At 40.1% G+C, this 26,975-nt stretch overlaps 1 protein-coding gene across 1 annotated transcript in view; it reads right to left on the minus strand.

Annotated features, from left to right (window-relative positions):
* Nucleotides 1-26,975, minus strand: part of ELOVL2 (ELOVL fatty acid elongase 2) — a 61,105-nt gene that overhangs the window by 13,864 nt on the left and 20,266 nt on the right. The window contains exon 2 of the mRNA XM_044258892.1: nt 3,844-3,907. Coding sequence (XP_044114827.1) covers nt 3,844-3,907 — 64 coding nt within the window. The remainder of the gene's footprint in view (nt 1-3,843; nt 3,908-26,975) is intronic.

Below are 26,975 nucleotides of genomic sequence, written 5' to 3' on the forward strand. Positions count from 1 at the left end.
AGCTCAGAAAGCCACAATAACTTGCCAAGACCATACAGTAGTGGGCAGCAGAGCTGGGATCTGAATTCCTGTCTGATGCCTAGCCCACAAGACCTGCTGCTGTCTCCTCTGGGGAAGTCTGGAGTAGGCAGGAGAGAAGGGATATCAATAGTATACAACACCGCATAAAACCTACATTCCTCGGAGCCTGCCAAAGAGCTCTGTGCGGTACGCCAGGCGGAGCTCAGAGTTCAGCCGAGCCAGAGCGGTGGGACTGCACCGCAAGCAGGGGAAGCTCAAGAAGGCAAAGGAAAGACTCGGAGCTGATGATGCAGATGAGTGGGCAGAGAATACAACCAAGGACCTAAACCTGACCATGGACTAGAAGTATAAACAGCCAGGAGGTAAGGACCAAGACACACCAAGTGTTCCTTACTCTGGAGAGTGTACACATAAAAATCTAAATAAAATACACAGCATAGTTCTATAATATAATTAGTAACATTTGAAAAGAACTATAGACACAAAGTGATTTCAGTTCTCTATTCTGTTCTTTTTTGTTGTTTACATAAAGAAAATAAACTGGCCCACAATTATAAAAAAAAATAGCATGCTGTGGGACATCTGGGTGGCTCAGTCAGCTAAGCAGCAGCCTTCGGCTCAGGTCATGATCCTACAGTCCTGGGATCGAGTCCCACACTGGGCTTCTTGGTCAGTGGGGAGCCTGTTTCTCCCTCTGCCTGTCAGACTCCTGCTTGTGCTCTCAGTCTCTCTCCCTGAAAAATAAATAAATTTTTTAAAAAATAGTGTGCTGTTTGTAATCTCTGCAAAAAAAGATGGAAGGAGCGGATATTTCTAGCAGATCATGCCCTTTCTTCCTGTCTCTGCTTTTCCCCCTTCTCTGCCCCTCTTCCTGCTCCATTCTACCTACCCCACACACCCCAGCTTCCCTTACTCCACCCCACCTGACAGACAGTACTGCGGAAAATGCCTTCTCAAGCCATCACCGTCCTATCCCCTGTTCTTTAAACCACTCCAATTGTGACAGAGATAATAAGGAAGGAAAGGGGTTCATTTCAGTGCCCACGTGACTAATAGAGATTACCTGTCATACACTAGCTGGTAAGTACTGGTCGTAAAGGTTTGTGCTATGTGCCTGCCACTTCCTAATGCCTGCCTCCGGTATCTAAATCCTACGCAGCCTCTCAAGACCAGATAAAGGTCCTGCCTTTTGAAGGAACTGTTTCCTAGCGCTCTCTCATCACTACAGTCCCTCATCTGCATAACAAATCTCATTTTAGAATTAAGATATTATGGCTGTAACTGTTATTGCAACTAACATTTAAGAGCACTAAGCCTTTCTATATGCATTCATGTATTTAAATCTCAAAACAATCTAATGATACAGGTGACATTTCTAACAGTCTTATTGAGGTATAGTTGATATACCTGCACATATTTAACATTTACAATTTGATGTGTTTGGATTTAAGCAAACACTCACGATGCCATCACCACAGTCAAAGTAACAAACATATCCACCATGTAGGAGATAATACTGTCCCCAGTTAAAGTCTGAGGAAAATTGAGGCACAGAGAGTAAAAAGATTAAATACCTGCCCTAAACTGCTACCCCACCTCCTGTTACAGTGTTGTGGATTGAACTGTATCCCCCAATAGATCGGTTCTATTCCTAACTCCTGAGAACTGTGTGAGTGTGACCTTATTTGGAAATAGGGTCTTTGCAGATATGACCAAGTTAAGATGATGTCATACTAGATCAGGGGGTCTCTAGCCCAGTTACTGGTGTCCTATATAATGCGGGGAGATTAGGACATAGGGATACAGGGGGGAGAAGCTGTGTGAAGATGAAGGCAGAGACTGAGGAGATGCATCTCCAAGCCAAGCAATGCCAAAGATTACTGACAACACCAGAAGCTGGGAGAAAGGCAGGGAACAGACTGTTCTCTAGAGCCTCGGAGGGAGCACAGCCCTGCCAACACCTTGATTTCAGACTTGTAGCCTCCAGAACTGTGACAGAATAATTACTGTTGCTTTAAGCCATGCAGCTTGCGGGGCTTTGTTACTGAAAACTAGAAGACCAGGATACATGGCTTATTTCCTTGTTTTCCACTTGTTTCAGATGGGGTAGTTTGACGCCCCCCCCCAATGGTATATGCTCTGTGAGACAGGACCTAGGCCTTCTACTCTGTCTCACTTACGCATCTACTTAGTTCCGAGTTATTAAATATAGATCAACTGGCACAATGAGTCAAGCACATATTACAAAATGAATAAAGCACCTGAAGTTTTCTTTTGTCATTGTCTTGTAAATGTTTGTCACATTTGTCAAGGAAGACAGTAACTGTCCCAAACAAAAGACAGGAACAAATACTTATAAGCTTGATTATCTTCCAGACGTGAGGGTTAGCTCTGCATCTGGGTCAGGTATTTGCCTGGAACAATAGCCCTTGATGGGAATATGGAATAAGTAAGTATGGAAAAGACGAGGGGACACCCAGAAGTCTATAAGGTGGCCTGCCAGTCACTTTAAGCTTGTGCCATTTTTAGGAAGAGGAAAATGGATTCTTGATGGCCCAGATGCTAGCCTCCCTGTCATCGTGGAGGCCACCCGATCCAGTTGTCAGCTGTCCATCTTACAATCCCCTCACTACAAAAGGACCTCCCATAAAAATGCTCAGAGCTGAGTACAGGACTGCAACCCTATCCGGCACCCCCATCCACATAACTCCCGATCACCGTGATCTTCGGAAACACAAAGCTCAGTGTGAACCCGGGTCAGGGAGACTGTTCCACTCTCTAGTGGCAGTGCCAAATATAGAAAGCCACAGTCCCCCAGAAACCCTGCATGCCCAAGTGAGAGCACTGTGCCCTCTGCCTGAACCGTTCCCCTTCCCACCCACGAGAACTGCGAGGCAGAGAACACAGTCAAGCTTCTGAGATACAGATATCCTGCCCTGCCTACCCACACAGGGTTGTCACAAAGATAAAATGGCGGGGGGGATCTTGTGAGAAGTTTTTTCAAAGCTCCATACAAAGGCGCCTGGGCTGCCTTAGTTAGTGGAGCAGGTGACTCTTGATCTCCGGCCCCACGCTGGATGTAGGGATTACTTAAAATCCTTCTTTTTTTTCTTAAGCTCTGAACAATTGCACAGTATCATTATAATAAAACTATACAAACAGCCATTCATTTAGGAAAGCTTCTAAAGCCTACACAGACACTGAAGTGGCCTAAGTAATCTCCACATGGTTCTGTTTAGATTTTTGAGAGACAGGAAAACGCCATTTCCCTCCACCTCTACCCAGCAGGGCTGGGGAAATAACTTCGAGAACCAGAGAACTACAGAACTGTTCCCACAGTATGAACCAGCCCGGCTCATTCATCTGCAAGCTGTGTCGTGCGACTAAGATATCCGTGGCGCTGGAGAAGACCGTGCTCCGCGGCGAGGTGGAGGGGACTGGGACGTGCAAGAGCGCAGGCGCCCAGACGCGGCAGCCACAGCCCGGGCGGAGTGAGCGCAAAGAGGAGACACGCAAGCGCACAGACTACTGCTGACTGCGCATGTGCGTAAGGTGCGCGTTGAGTGGGTGGCGGAGAAAGGAGTGGAAGTCGTGGAGCGCACAAGGACAGCCACAACTGCACTGCAGTTTGTGCTTGCTTGCGGCTCCCAGGACTTTCACTCCAGGAAGACTGAGGAGATCTGAGGCTTTCTCGATGTCCTGGGAGAAGGATATCAAAGGTGAGGGAACTTAAATCTCTAAGTGTTGAGCACTATCCTGTTGAAAAGACACCAGAAGTGACGAAACCGTCTTCCACGAGAAGTTCTCGAGTAGATTACTCACCTCGAGGTCCAAACATATTGTCCAAAAAAGCATTGATTTCATCATCAAAGGCCTTTAGGTGCTCCTGAAATGGAAAAAAAAAATGATTAAAGTGGGGTTTTGGGGGGTGGAGGGAGTGGGTTGGGACTCTCAAAACAGACCACTACCAACAGAACAGCTACCAGAATCTCCCAGTCCTAGCTTCAGGGACTCTCGGATGCAAAACCTTAAGGAAAATGGACGAGTTAAACGCAGCCTCACCATTCATGAGCTTGTGTGGATTTGGAAGGAAATAATTCCTTTTTCCTTTCCTTAGGAAACAGGAGTCCTGGAAAACAGGCTTGGTACATTTAAACACTGAAGGGTTATTGACCTTAATTTCATTTCCCTCTAAAATGCTTAGAGGCATAAGCTTTCCCATAAGCAACTTCTATTGTTACTATTAACAGAGGTTGTGTGCAAACAACACGGAGGGTCTGTACCTACAGGATATAATGTAATTGTTAAATGAAAATTCAGCTGAGTTGTATTTTACAAAGTTGAATCTAAAGCTTTAAAGGGGACTAATTTTTCAAGTAAGGAAATTAAGCAGTACAGCTTTTTTCATAACCTTCATATTTTGTTTTCAAAACCTTTTCTATTACATGAATATTTAATACCATAGTAAACAGTGTCACTAGGGTACATCAGATTATTATTGTCACTTTAACTGGATTTAGGTTGAGACAGGAGAATTTCTGTTAAGAATCTTATGGTTGCTAAATTGGCCACAGGCTCTTGGTTTAGCTCTTGTTCATGCTGGTGTGCTATCACACTGCTCAAAATACCTGCTAACGTGTTCCCTACCCCTGCTCAACGGTCTAGAGCACCACCTCAAGCAAAGGGAAGAAAAGGCAAAGCACTCCCCAGTGTTCCTAGCAAAGGGATGTTTGAAGAGAATTCTGGGGTCAGTAGATGGGTGAGTTGAGTGTGATAGCCCTCAGGACGTTCATCTAGAACATTCTGTATAATCACCAGTGGGAATGCAGTCAAAGCATCTCATTCTCAAAGAAAGTCTAAGTGCCAAAGAGGAGAATTAACTTATTGGTATCTGAGAAGATCTATACTTTTGGTGATTGGCACCTATCATTTAGACCTTTTTTATTTGTGACTTTGATCCTGAGAAAATTTCCAGGAAACTTAGATCTTTGGGGACTTTAGGAAGCTTGGGAGAGTGGATGAGGATTAGTGGCTGACATCTGTTAGCACCTATACCTGCTGGCCATGTATTAGGACCTTTATTATTTCATTGTAGCTCTATAAAAAGTATCTGGGCTCAATCAAGTTTGGAAGTTTCTAGTGTTTTGATTTCCATGAAGGACATCTTGGGAGACCTCTAGATTTGAGAATGGTCACCTACCTCACATGTCATTGTGACAGAGTAAGAGTTGTGTTGCCATTACAAAAGAGCAGATCTGTCCTGAGGCCTCTCACTCTTAAGCAAAGAATGTTAACCTCACTGATGAACCCACCCTCCTAACAAACACCAATGAAATCTTCCTTTCATTGTCACATCCACCTACACATGTTTAAGCTTTTTCAGTCTGTTTGCTTTGTCCAAAATCCATTTTCTTACACCTGTAGGTCTAAGAAAACTCTTAACTAAAGGTTACAGAGCTTATATTAGTTCTATGAGGTTGCAGAAATTTAGTCACAGTGGAAGACCAGAAATAAAAGAGAGGGGAGGATATGGAGAGAAAGCAGAGTGGAAAAAAATTAGTTACAAAGGGCATTCCACACCATTACCCTGATAACAAAACCAGAGGACACTACAAAAACAAAACAACACAACAACAACAGCAAAACCCTAGAGGCCAGAATCTCTGATGAGCATAGACCCAAAAAATCCTCAGCAAAATATTAGCAACCAATTCCAGCAACACATTAAAAGGATAATTCACTACAATCAAGTGGGGTTTATTCCAGAGATACAAGGGTGGTTCAATATTTGCAAATCAACTGGTATATCACATTAACAAGGAAAATTTTTTTAAAAATGTGATAATATCAATAGGCATCATAAAAGCATTAGACAAAATACAACACTCATTCATGAAGAAAATTCTCAACAAAGTGGGTTCAGAGGGCCATACCTTAAAATAATAAAGGCTATATTTGAAAAACCCACAAGAAGCTAACATCATCCTTGATGTGAAAAGCTGAAAGCTTTTCCTCTAAGATCAGGAACAAGACAAAGATATGTACTCTCATCACATTTATTCAGCATGGTACTATGAAGTTGTAGCTGTAGGAATCAGGCGAGAAAAAGAAGCAAAAGGCATCCAGATTGGTAAAGAAGAAGTAAAACTGTCACTATTTGCAGGTGGAAAATCCTAATGACTCCACCAAAATCCATTAAAATGGATAAATTAGTAAAGTTGCAAGATACAAAATTAACAGAAAACTGTTCCATTTCTATATACTAATAATGAAGTAGCAGAAAGAGAAATCTAAAAAAAAAAAAAATCCCACTTACAGTTGTACCAAAAAGAATAAAATATCTAGAAATAAATTTAAACAAGGAGGTGAAAGGACCTATACTCTGAAAACTAAAAGTCAACTGATGAATGTTGGTAAGACACTGATGACACAAACAAATGGAAAGATACATCATGCTTATGGATTAGGAGAATTAATATTATTAAAATGTCTATACTACCCAGAGCAATCTATAGATTCAATGCAATCACTATCAAAACACCTATAGTATTTTTCACAGAAATAGAAAAATACTGAAATTTGTATGGAACCACAAAAGACCTCAAACAGCTGAAGAAATTTTAAGAACAAAGCTAGAGGTATCAAAATTTCAAATTTCAAGCTATACTACAAAGCAACTCTAATCAAAAACAGTATGATACTGGTGTGAAAACAGACACAGAGATCAATGGAACAGAAAAGAGCCCAGAAATAAATCCAAACCTATATGGCCAATTAGTCTATGACAAAAGAGGCAAGAATGTACAATGGGAAAAGAGAGTCTTTTCAATAAAGACTGCTGGGAAATATGGGCAGCTATATGCAAAAGGGCAAAAGTGGACCAGATTCTTACACCATACACAAAACTAAACTCAAATGGATTAAAGACCTAAATGTGAGACCTGAAATCATAAAACTCCTAGAAGAAAACATAGGCAGTAATCTCTTGGGCACTGCCCTTATCCAAATATTTATGGATCTGTCTCCTTAGGCAAGAGAAACAAAGCAAAAATAAACTGGGACTATATAAAATAAGATTTTGCAGAACAAAAGAAATCATCAACCAAACAAAAAGACAATCTACTGAATGGGAGAAGATATTTTCAAATGATATATATCTAGTAAGGAGTTAGTATCCAAAATATATAAAGACCTAACTCCCCACCCAAAAACAAATACTCCAATTTAAAAATGGGCAGAGGATGTGAACAGACATTATTCCAAAGATATACAGATGGCCAAAAGACACATGAAAAGGTGCTCGACCTTACTAACTGTCAGGGGTAACCAACTGAAAACACAAGGGGATATCACCTCACACTTGTCAGACGGCTGGTATGAAAAAGACAAGAAATAACAAGTGTTGGTAAGGATGTGGAGAAAAAGGAACCCTCACACACTGCGGGAAATTAAATTGGTGCAACGACTGTGAAAAACAGTAGGGAGGTTCCCCGCAAAGTTAAAACCGAAATACCATATGATCCAGTAATCCCATTACTGGACATTTACCCAAAGAAAACAAAAACACTAATTTGAAAAGATACATGCACCCCTAAGTTTATTGCACCATTATTTACAATAGCCAAGTTAGGGAAGCTGCTCAGCTGTTCATCAACACATGAGTGGATCAAGAAGATGTGGTATATATATACAATGGATTATCACGTAGTCATAAAGAGAGATCTTGCCATCTGCGACAACGTGGATGGACCTAGAGGGTATAATGCTAAGTGAAAGCAGTCTGACAGAGAAAGACAAGTACCATATGATTTCAATAACATGTGGAGTCTAAAACAAAATTTTAAAAAAAAATGGACTCTAAAATACAGAGAAAAAATTGGTGGTTGCCAGCAGGGAAACAGGTAGGGGATGGGCAAAATACACAGGATTAAGAGGTACAAACTCCCAGTTATAAAAGAAATATGTCACAGAGATGAAAAGTACAGCATAGAGAATAGTCAATATTACTGTAATAATGTTGTATGGTGACAGATGGTGTCTACATTGATCATGATTAGCACTGAGTAATTATCAAACTGAATCAATATACTGTACATCAACATAACACCGTATCTAAATTGTACTTTAAATAAATAAAATAGAAGGAACACTCCAATCTTTCAGTCATTAATGTGTGATTCATTAACCCATTACCTGACCATTACTATGTGCTGGCACAATCTTAGGAGCTGAAATACAAAGTCAAATAAGACCTGGTACTCATCTTGACACAGGATACTGATAAGCAAATCAATAATTACGATATTAATGTCTTCAATATGAGAGAAACATCAGGGACGTGCTGTAAGAACAGAGAGGAAAAAAATATTTGGCCATAAAAAGGAAGGAATCTTGCCATTTGTGACAACATGGATAGACCTTGAGGGCATTATGCTAAATGAAATAGGAGAGAAAGATATCTTCTGACCTCACTTAAATGTGGAATCTAAAAATACAAAAACTTAAACCCCAAATTCATAGGTACAAAGAAGAGTTTGGTTGTTACCAGAGGCAGTGATATGAGGGTGGGCAAGATGGGTACAAACTTCTATGTAAAATGAATAAAAAAGTATAACTATATATGTTAATCAGACTTATTGTGGTGATCATTTCATATATATATATATATATATATACATACTGAATTATGTATATATTGAATTATTAGTTGTACCCTTGAAATATAGAAACATAGAGGTAGCAAATTTAATATAGTTCTTTTAAAAAGAGAAGCCTCCCAGGAAGAGATGCTATTGCTGCTGAATTCTGAAAGACTCTAGGACACCTTCTAGAAGGAGAAGGAAGATCATTTCAAGAAGAAGAATCAGCACATACAAATAGATTAAGACAGGACTCACTTGGGGAATGTTTACAACCAGGGTCTCTACGGACCCACATGACAGGTGGAAATAAAGCCAATATTAGGAAAATCAGAAACTTGAATAAAAATAAACTCTTCTATTTCTGGGTTATTTAATACAGCTTAGTAAGGATACAATCTAAAAAGATGAGATAATGAGAGATCAGAAGAACAAATGAAAATTTATCCCAGATTAGTAAAGCATTAAGTATTAAGTAGAAATTGGGTAGCGTTAGCCAACGAAGGAAGAACACTTGGCCCAGCATGGGAGAGAGCAGCTCGGGCAACGAATTCATAGCCGCACCAGGTGCAATGGTAAAAGCATCTTGGGTGATTTCCTAGGAGGAACACCATATCCCAGGAGCTAAGAAAAATCAACAAACTACACTGCATGCAGCACACTTCGCTCACTCAGCCAACATATGGAACAACCATTATGTACTAATACTTTGCCAGACAAAGGAGGACAAAAAGGACTCAAAAGCTTACAGACAAAACGTGAAAGTGACACATACAGAAAAAGGCAAAAGCAAACACCCGAGAAGGAGGAGATACACAGAACTGCCCCAATGACAGAGGACCCCGCTGGAGTCAGGATTTAAGGTGCATTTTTAAAGATGGTTATTTGGACAGATTAGAAGAGGGCAACAGTACTGCCTTTACACCTCAGCAAGAGGAATGCCATCTTGAACACCATACTTCAGAGGGCCCCATGCTAGCCGTCCCGGGGTCGTGCCCCTTTCTATGCAGGAAACCCCATGAGCCTATGAAGATACCCATCCATGGCATTGGCTTCCCCTCCAGACTATGTTCTAAGTTCCCCAGGCCAAGTAATTCTTTGTCAAACAATTCTCTAACCCCACTTCTAAAACAACTTCAGGGATTTCCCCTTGCCCACATAGTAAAGTCCGTGTGCTGGACTTTATCTTTATTGAAGTACAGGTGACACGCAATGCTACGTTGGTTTCAGGCATACAACACAGTGGTCTAACAACACTAGAGGCTATGCTATGCTCACCACAAGTGTAATTACCATCTGTCCCTGCACAGTGCTATTACAGTACCACTGACTATATTCCCTGTGTGCTATCTTTCAGGCCCATGACTTCTTTATTCCATAACTGGAAGCCTGTATTTCCTAATTCCCTTCATCCATTTTGCCCATTCCCTACCCTAACCCACCTTCCCTCTGGCAACCATCAGTTTGTTCTCTGTGGGTCTATTCCTGCTTTTGTACTGGTTTTTAGATTCCACATCTAAGTGAAGCCATGTGGTATCTGTCTTTGTCCATCAGACTTCTTTCACGTAGCATAATACCCTCTAGGTCCATCCATGTTGTCACAAATGGCAAGATCTCATTTTTTTACGGCTGAATAGTATTCCACTACAGGTATATTTACATTTGTATATTGATGGACACTTGGGTTGCTTCCGTATCTTGGCCATTGTTAATAGCGGTGCAAGAAGCAGTGAGGTGCATATATCTTTTTGAGCAGGTGTTTTGTTTTCTTTGGGTAACTACCCAGTGGAATGTTCTATGACTTTAAATTTAATTTACATTTAACTTAATTTATGGCTGTGTATAACAAAGGCTGAAGGATGGAAAGGTTGGAAGTAAGCTTTATTTTGTGTATCCCTACTTGCTTACCACAGCTGCTAAGAATGTAAAATGGTACAACCATGTTGAAAAACAGTTTAGTAGTTCAGTAAAACATTCACCTACCATATGATCCAGCATACTACTACTAGGTATATTTACCCAAGAAAAAATAAAGCATGTATGCTTGCAAAGACTTGTACACAGATATTCATGGCAGCTTTATTTTTAATAGCTAAAAAAATAGAAACCTTCCAAATGTTCATCAATAGGTGAATGGATAAATTGTGTGTCTATACAACGAAAAACTACTCAGGAGAGTAAAAGAATGACTGATGCACACACAACACAGATGGCTCTCAAAATTATGAAGAAGCTAGACAGAGAAAGAGAGAGAACATACCATGTGTTTCCATTTACATGAAATTCTAGGAAACACAAACTTAGATATGTGACAGAAAGCAAATCAGTGGTTGCTTAGGGACTGCAAGGTAGAACAGTGTATCCTTCAAAAATGAAGGTGAAATAAGGACGTTGTCGCATGATGCCTAAGTAAGAGAGTCCGTAGCCAGCAGAACTGCACTACAATGTATGCTGAAGATGTTCTTTGTGCCAAAGGGATAGGATTCCATATGGAAAGGATTTACAGGAAAGAATCAAGAGCACCAGAAACAGATCTTTCTAATGGATGAGCCAGAACCCATAGCAAGGTGGCCTCCACCCACCTCATGACATGCGCCATACCCCCCATCCTCACCCCTCACACCATGCTCCTCCCTACCAGAGGCACAGGGCTGCATAACCTCAGGTGATGTCCTGCCCCTGCTCCTTGTTCTATGGTCACCTGGAGGCAGTGGTGACCCATCGGAGGCAAACCCACAGCCTTTGTGTAAGGCTGACTCCCTACACCCAGCGGAGATGGTCTCCCGGCTCTGTGCCATGCACCTCGCCCTGCTGGGGGACAGGCTGGCCAGGCACTCCTGCCTCAGCTACCTTTTTCTGAGAGGACCTGGAAACAGGAGAGCCATGAAAAGCATACCTACTTTTTTGCCAGCGCAATGTTGTGGGACTCCCACCTCGTCTGAGCTGTGTCAGCGGGAGCTCAGTTTCTTCCTCCCTTTCCTTCTTCCTCCTCTCTTCCCTCCCCTCTGCCTTCACTCACTCCTCATCCTTCATGTCCCTTCATTTATGTTTTAGGCATTTTGTGGATTTTAAATTTATCAATCATGGGCATTATATTGTATACTGCGGTGATTCAAGATCTTGGTGTTTGTCGTCTTGTTGACACTGTTTTGAAGACACTTATTTGATCAGAATAATTATTTCCCACCACCAACTCCTTACTCGCTTCTTTGTAAATGAGCAAAGGTTATTAAGGTCTTGAGACAGATTGCTGAGTTTGTAAGAAGACACAGTATCTAAATCCTTGACTTAAAAAAAAAAAAAAAAGCATTTCAGAGAAAATGAAGTCTGAAGCATTCCATAATGGCAGATTGGGAAATGGGATCCAACCAGCTCAGGAATGGATCCTTCTCAGACTAACCAGACACAATTCTGAAACCATCCTGGGACCCTCAGGGTCAAGGCGGAGCTGTACAGAACTGAGAGACAGGGACATGACATCTCCTTCCAGAGACAAGGGACACAAACTAGAGTACTGTTACACAGCGAGGCCTCTGTGCTGCTCCAGGGGCTCGGAATGGCTGTCTAATGTCTTCATTTGGCGGCCCCTGAGGGATGGCTCCTCGCCAGTCTGTCCTGTGTCTGAAGAATAGGAATGTGTTTACATTTGTGAATGAAACTAGAAAGTTTAGAGAATGGCTAGAAGTGGACATATGAAATTCCCTGCCTTTCATGCCACTGACCTCCCAGAATGTATATTTATCTGTATTTCACACTGATACGTGAACCCGCTCACCATCTATCTCCCAGCAGGTGCTCTGGAGGGAGTGGCCAAGGACAAGAAATGGGTGAGAACTCCTTAGAATTCTCTCTCATTTAGAGGAACTGAATTGTTACTGTTTCTCTTATAGAGTAATTTTCACGAGACTGAAACCATCTAAGTCAGGTAGAGACTGAAACCATCTAAGTCAGGTACGGAAGCATATTTGAACACTGAAATTGAACATATTTGGTTACCACATCTGAAGAGCACTATAAATGAACCATAGCGATGAGGTACGATAAGCAGGGAGGGAGACAAACCATAAGAGACTCTTAATCTCAGGAAACAAACTGAGGGTTGCTGGGGGGTCTGGGGGAGGGACAGGGTGGCTGGCTCATGGACATTGGGGAGGGTATGTGCTATGGTGAGCGCTGTGAATTGTATAAGACTGATAATTCACAGACCTGTGTCCCTGAAACAAATAATACACTATATTAATTTAAAAAACAAAACACAGCATCTGTTTACTAAACACTCGTGTGCCAGGCATGGGACATATATTGTCTAGGATTTTCACAATAGTACTGCAAGCTGGGTGTTTTCCCCAGTTGACAGATGTGGAAATTGAGACTGTGAGGTCAAGACGGGCACTGCTGTGTGAAATGCAAACCAAGTTCAGTAACAACCAGTGTCTTCTACACCTTCCAAGTGAGAGGTTTCAGAGCTGGGGTGGCAGAGGAAGGGTTCTTTGTGGAGCTCCCACTTAGGTTTCCTGCGTTGCAGGACATCTCAGAACAAGAAGTGGACCGAGAAAGGAGGGGTTGATTTTCTCTGCATCCTAGGGATCCCTGAGGCTGCAAGACAGTTTCCCTCCAGTAAGAAGATGAAAAGTTCTTTTAGAACAGAATAGGTCCCTGCAGTTTTGCTGGCTGTGTTTGGTTTCCTCGCACAGGGATCTTTATTTTCTTTCACTCCAGTTGCAACCCCTCAGGGGCTTCCTGGAACCATCTCTCAGATTACAAAGCAGAGGGAAGCCTCTGCCTTGCGGTGTCCAGATCTCTGCGGCAGAACCGTTCTCCTCATCTGCTCTGTCCTGGATAGCACATATTATACAAATTGTCACTGGCTATGTCTCCAACAGCCTACTTTATCGCCAATTCTAAGAACAAAGGGATTGCATAATACTCAGTGAATGAATTAACCAAACTCTTCTCATTGTTCTAAACCTTTACAGGATTCACTTGATACTTCTATTTCATATTACTTTGCATTCCTACCTAGATTTTCATATGTGCAATCTGGTTTTCAGTGCATTGTGAAAGTTCCTTAAACCTTTTTTTTTTTTTTTTTTTGGTAAGATTTTATTTATTTATTTAACAGAGAGACAGAGAGCACAAGAAGGCAGAGCAGTGGGGAGGGGGGAAGGAAGCAGGCTCCATGCTGAGCAGAGAGCCTGAAGCAGGACTCAATCCCAGGACCCTGGGATCATGACCTGAGCTGAAGGCAGCCGCTTAACCAACTAAGCCACCCAGGCGCCCAGATCCTTAACCCTCTTAACACCTGATATGTCGTCAGGGTGTACTGGACCCAATTTTTTATTTTGAGTCTTTTTCAGATGATTCTTTCTTCCAAAAAACAAAAAAATTGTGTATTTTTAAAGTAAAATAAAACTCATTCTATTTTGCATTTAACATGAGTCCAGTGGACTCATAAATTTAAGGTATGAGTGATCTTAGTGCTTTTATATTTTCTATATTTTAAAACATCTTGTTATTTATTCATCCCAGAAATTATCTCACTCAAGCATTTAAATTTGTGAAAAAAAAAAAAAGAGAGAAAAGAGAAAAACTATGAAAATGTAAGAATGACAGAACTGCCTAGAAGGACAATGAAATAATCACAAGTCATCACTACTGCACTGTCCTTCATTTCTCTTCTTACTGTATCCAAGGAATGGCATTGTGCTATAGATAATATAAAAGAAATTTAGAAACATCTCTATAGCTTTTTAAAGCTCTCATTGAACACTTCTGAGGGTTCAAAATTTTTCATGCTCTTAAACTTTAATTATCATACAAATTACCTGAGGATCTTGCTAAAATACAAGTTTTCATTAACTTGGTGTGGAATGGGGCCCATAAGTCTGCATTTCTACTAAACTGCTGGGTGAGGTTGATGCTGCTGGTCCACAGACCACACTTTGATTTAGCAAGGATTTAGACCATAGTCTCTTGAAACTTGTGTGAAATATAACAAAGGTATTAACTACTTATGTGCTTTTATTATAAAAATACCAAGTTCTTGCTTATTTTCTGCAAATCTACTATGTATATTATATATACTACTGTGTGAAATTCAAACTTACCATATACTAATTACATCACTACTCACTTCATTAGTATTTAGTAATTAACTCTGCAAACTCACTCAGACAGTATCCACAGTATTCTAAGCAGAAATGAAACCACTGGTTCAGTTGTATTTTTCCTTATACTTGCTATGTCAGAATATGTTATTCTGAAAGTGCTACTCAGGGAAGAGCACAGAAGGACTGGTGGCCTCTTCTAATAAGATTATGTTTCTTTTAAGGTATCGTGAGATTGCGTTCACATTCTGCATCAGTCAGTACTTGTCAACAAACATCACCAGGTGCTTTTCATGTAAATTGCTGTCAAATTCAAATCGTATCCATCCTATACTTACACAACTCATTTCTTTTTTTAACTTAAATGGGATTTTAAGTTAAAAAATCATAAAGTTAAAGAGAAGTTAAAGTTAAAAAGTTAATAAGTTAAAAAGAACATTTTTTGTTCTTTTTGAATTTATCCTCTTCATTTCAGCCCCAACTTTGTGCTCTGTTAAGATTACTAAAATTCTGGACTTCCAGGGAAAATGGTGGAATACAAGGACCTCACCCCATGGATACAAGTAGGTAAACACCTACCTCCATGTAAATAACCCAGAAAATGACCCAAAGACTGGCACAACAGACTCTCTGAAGCTAAATGTAGAGAAGAGGCCACATCAAAAAGGGTAGGAAGGGCAGGAACGCAGTTGGGAGCAAAACTGACCCATGAGATTGTCCTTGGGTGGGTGGGTGGGGCACTGCAGGTTTGGGAGGGGAGAGGAGCAGATCCCATACCAGGCACCCCAGACACAGGAGACTCACACTGGGTAGACAAATCTCCCTAATATTTGGCTTTGAAAACCAGACAGACTTAACTTCATGAGTTCTTACAATCAGTGGGGCTTAACACCTGGAAATTCTAAGTCAGCAGGCTGGCTCTGGGAGAACCAGAGGGTGAGAGGAAACGAAGTTTACCTTAAAAAGACAGCACAACAAACAGCCCGCAGAAATACAGTGTAGAAGCAGCAGCTTGAAAACCCCCTGGGATATATGGGAGGGAGATTTCTATACTCGTCTCAGAGCGTGAGCTGGACAGGCAGGGATATTTAGGAGACTTCGCCAAGAACAAATGAGCTGGCAGGTGCCATTTCCCTCCCCCACCCACTCATGCTCCTGTGGACCTGCCCCCTTCAAAATGCCCTAGGCAGAACCCATTCAAAGTGGTACCACAAACGTGGCATGTGAAGCAGCCCCACCAGGGGCCAGCAGCACTCCAAAATGACTCCTGCACTGGGGTCAAGGGAAGGTAACCACACACACCTGTCCTACTGCAGCCCCAGTGAGGGGCTGGGGGCAGACATCTGACTGCAGGCCCTAGCCACATACAGAAGCTTCTCAGGGGACAAAACAGGGAGAGCCCCCTGCAGTTTGGGCCCAGTGTGGCCCCAGACCGACCCACTAACACAGGAACTAAATCCTGCCCATGGCCGGCAAAGAGAGCCAGTGCAGATGACTGCACTAAAGGCAAATAAGGCTCAGCCACAACAGGAGACATCCCTGACAGGCATGGTTCTGATACATGGGACACTGCCCTGCAGGGCCCTACAGGACCTCTTCTTCAGAAGACCCCACATTCCAGCGCAGGAGACGTAGCTGACTTTCCTAACAGTAGAAACAGATACAAGGAATTAGACAAAATGAGGAGACAGAGGAATATGCCCCATATGGAAGAACAGAACAAAATCATATCAAAGGAGCTAATAAACCAAACAGAGATTAAATAATACACCTAATAAAGCATCTAAAACATTGGTCATTAAAGATGCTCCCCGGGCTTGAGAAAAGAGCAGAGGATCTCAGTCAGACCCTCAACAAAGAGAGAAAACGTAAAAAACATAAAAAAGAGCCAGAGATAAAGAACTCAATAAATGAAATTAAAAATATACTAGATGGAATAAACAGAGCAGAGGAAGCAAAACAATGGATCAGCAACCAGAAGAGAGAGTGATGGAAAGCAATCAAGCTGAACAAGAGAACAGAAAGAGTAACAAACGAGAATACATGAAGGGAACTCAGCAACATCATCAAGTACAACAACATTCACATTATAGGGACCCCAGAAGGACAAGAGAAAGAAAAAGGGGCAGAAAATCTATTCAAGGAAATAAAAGCTGAAAAGTTCTAAAACATGGGAAGGAAAAAAACATTCAGGTCCAGGAGGCACAGAGACATTCCCTCCCCCAACAAAATCAACCCAAGGACATGCACGCCAAGACACATTAGTAATTAAAATGGCAAAAAGTAGTGATAGAGAATATTTATTTATTATTATTTTTTAATGGGAAGTTAAATTTCTTGCAAGGGTAAAATGATATAGTTTTATATTTGGGGCCACAGGAAAAAAAGGGGGGGAGAAGCTTATAAAACTAAATATGGATCTCAGCATTAACAGCTGAACAGAGAAAGGAATTAAAACGCTTTAATTAAAAAAATCACGAGTGGATGATAAAGTGTGTAGAAACTGAAAATTTACAAACTATTTAAAACCTGGAATCGCTGACTGTTCAGAAACTACACAGATGGATCATGGGTGGTGGTGAACAGCAGAAAGGGATTATGGATGAATCTGCATTGTTCTAGCTGCTCTTTAAAATATCTATCTATATATAGAGAGATATGTCGCAGACATATATATAAGGAAAATTTTGGAAGGACCCATATTAGATTGTTAATAGCAATTATCTCTGGGGGGAAAGAGAATGACATGGGGCAGGGAGTGGGTGAAGGGAAGGGAGACACCCTTTACTCTGTATATGTCAAATGTCCTAGTTTTTAATAAGATATTATTAACAATATATTAATTGTGTAATTAAAAATATTACAACTAAAGGGAAGTATTGTTAATGGAATGACTATCAAAGAAAGTTGTAGAATTTCCTTAAAAAACCTAATCATACTTTTGAATAGATTTGTCTCTTTCTATTCATATGAAATAAAAAATCAGATGAAATAGATGACATCATGATGTAAAACAATTAAAAAATATAACCCTATGTAAAATTCTTGACCAAGTACATGATAGGTAATATAAATTTTCAAATATGTATTTTATTATTTTGTATTAGTACAAAAAGACTAGTGATTACAGTAATCATCCCAAAGTTAGTTTGTTGTTTTTTTTTTTCCAAAAAGACAGACAAAATTGACAAACCTTTGGCTAGACAAACTCAGGAAAAAAGGGAGAACTTAAAATCATAACTGAAAAAGAAGACATCACAACTGATACCACAGACACACAACCATGCCAGACTACTATGAACAATTATACACCAACAAACTGGTTAACCTAGAAGAAATGGATGAATTCCTAGAAATACAACCTATGAAAACTAAGCCATGAAGAAATAGATATCTGAACAAACGAACAGGAGTAAGGACACTGAATCAGTGATCAAAACCCCTCAGACACGGAAAAGCCTAGGACCAGATAGTATCACTGATGAATTCTATCAGAAATTTAGAGAATAATTAATGCCAATTTCTCAAAATTTTCCAAAAAATGAAGACAGGGCATTCCCAAATTCATTTTACAAGATCAGCATTATACCGATACCAAAGCCAGACAAAAAACTACAAGAAAAGACTCTAGACCAACATCCCTGATGATAATATAGATGCAAATTTCTCAAAAAAATGTGTTAGCAAACTGAATTCAACAGCACATTACAAGAATAATACACAATCAAGTGGGATTTATCCTCAGGTTGCAAGGATGGTTCAATACAGACAAATCAGTAAACGTGATGCATCATATCAACAGAATAAAAGATAAAAATCATATTTCAATAGATGCAGAGAAAGCCTCTGACAAAAATACAACATCCATTTACAATAAAAGTGCTCAACAAATTGGGTATAGAAGAAACACATCTCAACACAATAAAGGCCATTATGACAAGCCCACTGCCAACATTATATTCAGTGGTGAAAGGCTGAAAGGTTTTTCTCTAAAATCAGAAACAAGACAAGGATGCCCAATCTAACCACTCTTACTGCACATAGTATTGGATCCTAGCCAAAGCAATCAGGCAAGAAAAAGAAAAGGCATCCAAACAGAAAGGAAGAAATCTTTGTCTGTAGAGGATATAATTTTATATATAGAAAATCCTAAAGATCCTGTAAAATATGTAAAAAATATGTAAATATTTAGAGCTAATCAATAAATTCAGTGAAGTTGCAGATTATGAAAATCAACAAAATTGCATTTCTACACACTACCAAAAAAGCATCTGAAACCTGGGTGGCTCAGTGGGTTAAGCCGCTGCCTTCAGCTCAGGTCATGATCTCGGGGTCCTGGGATCGAGTCCCGCATCGGGCTCTCTGCTCAGCAGGGAGCCTGCTTCCCTCTCTCTCTCTCTGCCTGCCTCTCCATCTACTTGTGATTTCTCTCTGTCAAATAAATAAAATCTTTAAAAAAAAAATCCCATTCACAATGGCATCAAAAATAATACTTAGGAAAAATTTTAATCAAGAAAGTGAAATATCTGTACACTGAAAACTATAAGATTTTGATGAAAGAAACTGAAGAAGATGTAAATAGATACCTTACAGTCATGGATCAGAAGAATTAATATTGTTAAAATGTCCATACTCTACAAAGTCATCTACAGATTCAATGCAATCCCTATCAAAATTTCTATGGTATTTTTCACAGAAATAGGAAGAAAATCCTAAAATTTTTATGGAACCACAAAGACCCCAAATAGCCAAATCAATCCTGAGAAAGAAGACCAAAGCTGGAGGCATCAGACATCTTGAACCATACTAGGAACTTTACTACACAGCCATAGTAATCAAAGCAGTATGGTACCAGAATAGAAATAGACACATAGTCCAATGGAACAGAAACAAGAGCCTAAAAATAACCCTCACATATAGTCAATGAACATTTGAGAAAGGATGATCTCTTCAATAAATGGTGTTCTAAAAACTGAGTAACTACATGAAGAGGAATGAAATCGGACCTCTCTAATATTCACAAAAATTAACTCAAAATGGACTAAAGATTTAAACCTAAGACCTGAAACCATAAAACCTCCTAAAAGAAAACACAAGCAAAAAGCTCCTTGACATTGCTCTTGGTAACATTTTTTGGATGACACCAAAGCACAAGCAAGAAAAGCAAAAATAAGTAAGTGGGACTATATCAAACTGAAAAACTTCTGCAAAATAGAAGAAACAGTAACAGAATGAAAAGCCAAAGTACAGAAAGGGGGAAAACATTTGCAAATTGTAGCTCTGGTAAAGAGTTAATACCCAAAAATATATAAATAACTCAAACAACTCAGCACAAAAACCACCTGACTAAAAAAATGGGAGAGAGGAAATGAATATTTTTTTCACAGAAGACCTACAGATGGCCAAAATGCACATGAAAATGTGCTCAACAGGACTAGTCATCAGAGAACTGCAGAACTCTACTGAGACCTAACCACACACCTGTTAGAATGGCTCTCCTCAAAGAGAGCTCCCAAATGTTAGCCAGGATGTAGAGAAAGAAAACCACTGTGTGTTGTTGGTGGAAATGGAAATTGAGGCAGCCATTATGAAAAACAGTACAGAGGTCCCTCAAAAAATTAAAAACCAAACTACCAGAATTCAGCAATCTCACTTCGAGATATATACCCAATGAAATGAAAACAAGATGTTGGAAATATCTGTGCCCCAATGCTCACTGCAGCACTATTCATAAGAGTCAACACATGGAAACAAACTAAGTGTCAGCAGATGGATGGATAAAAACGATGAGGTATAAGTATCCAATGGAATAATATTCAGCTATAAGAAAGACAAAAATCCTCCCCCTTACAACTCAGATGAACCTCAAGGGCATTACGCTAAGGGAAGTAAGTCAGAGAAAGACATGGAATCTATGTGGAATCTTAAAAAAGCTAAATCGCAGAAATAGCATAGTAGTCACCAGGAGCTGGGAGGTACAGAAAATGGGCAGATACTGGACAAAGGGTACAAACTAACAAATTCTTGGCTTCTAATACACAGCACTGGGAATATAGTTAATAATACTCTATCAAATACCTGGAAGTTGTTGAGAGTAGATCTGATATGTTTTCATCACAGTAAAGATTCTGAGACAGGATAAAGGCATTAGCTAATGCTATGGTGGTAACCATTTTGCAATAGAGAAGACCATCAAATCATCATACTGTACACCTTAAACTTACATAACTTCATACGTCAATTACATCTCAAAGCTAGGGGAAAAAAAAGTCATCAGCCCAACTCTCTACAGTAATTGGCCGTGTTTGGTTAAATCTTGAATCTTGTATAAAACACGTTAAGCTGGGGCGCCAGGGTGGCTCTCTTGGTTAAGCATGTGCCTTCGGCTCAGGTCATGATCCTGGGGTCCTGGGATCGAGCCCCACATTGGGCTCCTGCTTGGCAGGAAGCCTGCTTCTCCCTCTACCTGCAGCTCCCCCTGCTTGTGCTCGCATATGCCCTCTCTCTCTCTCTCCCTCTCTGTCTCTGACAAAGAAACAAAAATACAATCTTTAAAACAAAACGAAACACATTAAGCTACCAAAACTCAACTATCTTCAAAAGATCAGTAACATCAGCAGCGTCACCACTAATATTTCACTATAGGACTTTAGAGATGCCTAGAGAAGGGTCCAAGAGGACCCTCCAACTCTTAAAAAGTTACTCCGCTCTGCTTTGTCCACAAACACACCATAGGAAAAGAGGTCTGGCTGAAGAATGACCTACTCCCTACTAAAAGGATTTTCCTTCAATCAAAACAAATAAGCTCACATAGGACTTCCCTCAATGGGTTTGCAGCAGTACTCTCCTAAGAGTACTGGTCCAATTCCAATTTTGTTAACAGTAAAATAGGATTATTTTTCCCCTAGTAGTTTAACATTACATAAAAAGCAAAGCCCCAAAGCAAGCCTAGTCTAGTGACAACATCATTATCTTTATCATTACAAGTGTTCACTGTTATTATCGATATTTTAATACAGTACAAACACAGTAGAAAGATCAGAGGGAGTAAAGTCCACCTTAACAGCAGACCACACTAACGTAGTTGAGACACATATACTAGGCATTTTAATCTCCATTTCTTGGCATCCAACTAAATGTTGCATCCTTTTTGGCATAAAATCTGAGAAGTTTTTATTTAAAAAATTTTTTTAAAGCTACATAAGATATTGGGGTTGCAGGAAAGAAGTGCTTTGCCATCTCTCCCGCACAGAACAGAAAACAAGAGACCCGCATTCTCAACTTTTCCGCAGAATACAGCATGGAGTCTGGTACCTGCAGGGCTCCTTTGCATCAGTGGGGACACCCAGCAGAGTCTGGGATACCTGCCGTAAGCACCACTGACCTCTGCCAGCCAGCAGCACCGGCTGTCGGCATTCTCTCAATGTAGTGGCAGATGTCTGGTGGGTGCGGTGGCACTGGCTTCCCCCCAAAAAAGGGGATCTGAGCAAGACAAGAGAAGTATCCCCACAGATGTCCTGAAATAACGGGCCAGAATTACTCATGGACATGAATTATACAGAACTCCTGAAACAACTGTCTGGATATGGGTGTATGTCAAAGATAGAGGATACTACAGGGAATTTATCAGGTGCTGGTACAAACACTGGTGAGACGTGAAAAGCATATATACAAATTACTCTGAGCTAGTGCTTAGATGTGTATCTCTGGCACATAGAACATTCCCTGGTTAACAAAGACAGGAGATAAATATATCTGATTTGTTTACTCTCAAAAATAGATTTGAAACACCTTAAAAATGTATTCACAATTCTTAGATGATTTGTGAATTAGTTCACCAGTCCTGTAGATACTTACCAAGTTTAAGGAGACTGAAATTTTACTAGACAAATATATTTTCTTAATAGTGATACAATAATATTGGTTTATTTCCAGTTACTTTGCAAATTATGGCCTTCTCTCCAAGAGTATGGAAATAAAATCCGAGACCATACTTCTTTCATGACATTCTGGGCCCATTAAAAGATATTAAATAACTGCAAGTGTAGAGGGAATAAAAAGAAATCTGCTGTACAGGAAAACGGTGTGTCAATTTCACAACTATAGAATAAAGTCATTCACAGATTCAATACTGAATATGTAAGGAACGAAAAAAAGCTAATAATGATGCTAAGGTTACACTTCAAGATCCTCATAATGATTATTACAACTTCTACTTCCACAGGAAGTAGTGAGTAAATACAAAACTCCTTGGAAATTTAATCCAAAGCCAGATAGTTGTATTCAGGACACCTTGGAACTGTACCAGTTTCTGAATTTGGGGACATGGGGAAGAATAAAGCTCTTTCACAATTAACAACAGCAATGAAAGGAGATTCTGTTTGTATGTGCCTTGGTTATCAAGTACTGACCAGAGGGGAAGCAGGTTGGCTATTCTGCATGTGTAAGTGGTTTCTTTTTGAATGAAAACAAGGAAAGTTTTTAAATGATTTCTTGAGAAAAAATGAGTCAGGTTATATTTCTAATTTTTTCTTTTCTTTTTTATTTATTCGAGAGAGAGATCACAAGTAGGGAGAGAGGCAGACAGAGAGAGAGGGGGAAGCAGGCTCCCCGCTGTGCAGAGAGCCTGATGTGGGGCTCGATCCCAGGATCCCGAGACCATGACCCGAGCCGAAGGGAGAGGCCCAACCTACTGAGCTACCCAGGTGCCCCTATATTTCTAATTTCTTAAGCAATAATCATACCTATTTATTTCCGTGCATTCTATTTATTTCTATATATTCTCAAAATATCTATAGTTTATAGTAGATTCATGGTAAAGTCAAAAGATGTGTTCTTGTATTGCTAATACTGAGCAAGAGACAGAATGTGAGTCATATGAACGATTCTATATGTTTCTTCCAAAGTATATAAACCCATCCAATAAGGGGACTTATTGAGCAATCTAGATTCTTTCCCTGTTGAATGAAATCCTTAATCACACACTTTGCTGTTTGGCAGTATATTATCATAAAGTGACAGTCGGAGTCACACTTCATTAAGTGAAGTCTTTTCTAAGCGGTGAAGGAAAAGAACACCCTTCCCTTAGCATTTTAATCCAGATAATGGAAGATCAAATTGAGCACAGTTGGCAGGCTCTAAGAAGAAAATCAGTCACTGAAAGGCAAAATGCAGCCTGAGCTGTGTGGGAGGGGAAAAGAAGGCCTTTGTTGATGGCCACTTAACCTTTATTGATGGTCAGAAAATTTTACAAACTAATTTTATATATGTAAATCTTGTGTTATTTTGAGCATCTTTGGGATACTGCCTTAGTTCACCTTAAGTAATTCATCAGCATTCAATCATCAACCCAGCTTGGTCTCCCAAAACACTGAGCTAATGGATGAAGACAGATAATTCTATGGGGAGGTGGATGGAGGTAGATGAAGAAGTGATAAGTGTTATCTATTTTATAGATAAGAGGCAGAAGACAAAATGATCACAATTATATACCACATGTGGCTCAGCCCACTGCCTTTGCCAAGGTATTGTGTCAAAATAAAGTTAAGGAAATCTAAGTGTCTGGCTCCCACTTTTTTCTGTTAGCATTGCATGACAAAATGTTCTCTCTGGGTTCTTCTTGCGCTATTGTTTGAACCCTGCTAAATGAGCACTTTTATAGAACATTGCTACCCTTTTTCTTACTGATAAATCACTTTTATTCAATGGAGCATAGAAAGCATTTTGTCATGTTTTCTCATCTTCTTTAAAGAGCAAATTAGAAGCTTTAAGCTTCCTTCCCAAGTCCCTATCCTCCATACAACCAGATGGCCATCCCATTCTGGGCCCATATAAAAATTCTGTAGAAGCCACTACTGGAAATATAAAACACATAAGGAAATAAATGATAAAGTATTTTAGCTTCACGTATGTCTGAAGTATGTAGAACGAATACATAGTTTTGGAAGTAAACTGCACAGGTAGGACTGAAATCAGGTAAGACCCAGTGCCACCTTCTAAATTACTAGGATAATTTCTGCTCGGTAAGCTGGCTTACTTCAGTCAGTTCATTCATTACACATTTTTTTTTTAGTTCAACTGCCTGTAAGCAAGCAAGGTCTTCTTTTGAATGTTTATCTTCAGTGTAACTTTTACTAGGGTAGAAAAAACATTTTAAAGTGAATAAATGCCTATTTGAAATGATTATAGATGCATCATAAAAATTGGAATTGAGTTAGAGAAGCACAACCATTTTAAGTCATATAAATAATTTAAGAGACTATTACCAGGTTTTCTTTAAAAAGTGAGCATGTCAATTTATTCCTTTGACTTCCATAAAACAGACACACACAAAATACAGTTAACTTCATGACCTTAAAGTTTAAAAATATTTTCTTGGCAGCAGTCTTCACCTAGTTTTAGGTTTTCAGCACTCAAAGCTTGTTTTCTTGTTAAATACAGCTTTTTAGAGATGTTGACTACTACAGCTATAGTGTTTTCCCTCCCAACCCTTTAAAGGAAAGGATAAAGTCAGTGACACTACTGAACAGTGACCCTGGGCAGCAGAAGGGGCGGGTGAGAAACAGTCTTGAGTTTCCTCCGAGAAGACCCTGGATGCAGGCATGTTTTCAGGAAGATACAGTGGAAGTAGCAACTGAACGGTAGTTATGAGAGCCTGGCTTCCATTTCCCCTAGTGATTTGGCTGATTATTGCTTCCAGTGTTTTCTCAAATAACAGCCAGAATTAGTCACCGGAGAAGTAAAGACTTAAGTAAAGTTTTCTAGCCTGTGTGAAAACAAATATGTTGCCTTTAGACATATTAGAAAAGTTAAAGATGTTAGATTATGAAGTTTTTGTTATTTAAAAGGAGAGAGTCAAACTGACTCATTTGCATAGCTTTTTTTTTCCCCCCCAAAGATTTTATTTATCTGCTTGACAGATGAGGATCACAAGTAGGCAGAGAAGCAGGCAGAGAGAGAGGAGGAAGCAGGCTCTCCGCAGAGCGGAGAACCCGATGCGGGGCTCCATCCCAGGACCCTGGGATCATGACCTGAGCCGAAGGCAGCGGCTTTAACCCACTGAGCCACCCAGGCGCCCCTTTACATAGCTTTAAAACAGCCCTAGGACTGAAAATGTAGTGACTCCAGCAGCCAAAGGCAAGCTAGGCATAAAGGTCAGGTAATGCTGTGGTGGGCTACCCACATAGTGGGGTGGCATGTGATAGGAAATCCTTGGTGATCCTTCTTGGCTGTAACAGGAGGAACAGTCAATTCCTATACTAATCCTGGACTTGGGAATGAAGAGTTATGATGCAGATATCTGGGACAGCCACCAAGGACCTGATTCTTAAATAGAGAGCCTCCTTTGTTTCACCAGACAAACTAGGAACTGTGGGAAATGGAAGCTGTTTGTCAGTACTTTCTTCAAGTCCATTGTCTCAGTAATACAGCAGTCTCAAGTCCAGGAGACTTAGGAAGATGCAGCTGGGAACAATCAGAAGGAAACAAAACAAAACAAAAACAAAACCCGTCTTACAGTGTTTCCTTCCAGCTTCAAGGAAAACCTTACAACACTGACTTGCCACTTCCTCTAGCTCTTCCCTCGGAAGGACTGAAGTGAGCAGTCTGATTGTCACCTATCTGTTCATTCTACCTTACTATTCCTTCAGTCTCTAGAATCCTCTAACATAGGAGTCACTTGAATGTATTCACAGAGAAAGCTATTTAATGCCATGACAGCAATGGTTACTTTAGCTTAAATCTTTTAGAATAAAACCTATTCCTGCCAAACCTGTAAGGAGAGATTGCATGTACTTGGCAGTGTCCAGAATGCAGGATAAAAAAAAATCAGTGTTATATGTATTAGTTAAAAATCCTATTTAACAAACATGAGCTTTCCCAATTCCACAGGATCTCTTACAGGGAACTGTCCACACATTTAGCCACTTAGTATACATAACTGCTTCACTACAAAGCCAGTAATTGTTATAATGAGACAGAAAGCACTGGAATATGAATTAAGAAACCCAGGTTCTCATCTTGACTCTGGCACCAATAAGTTCTGTCATCTGGAACCTCATTTACATAATACGGGGTGGGGGAAAAACCACCTTCCTTCTTCTGATGACTGAATCAGCTGCTGTTGAGTGCTTTTATGAGATTTTATGACAAGTATTCATGGAACACTGATATGTTTCAAGGTGTCCTACCTTATATTAGAATCAGTACA

Source organism: Neovison vison, chromosome 1, assembly GCF_020171115.1.
Source record: "Neovison vison isolate M4711 chromosome 1, ASM_NN_V1, whole genome shotgun sequence".
NCBI lineage: Eukaryota > Metazoa > Chordata > Mammalia > Carnivora > Mustelidae > Neogale > Neogale vison.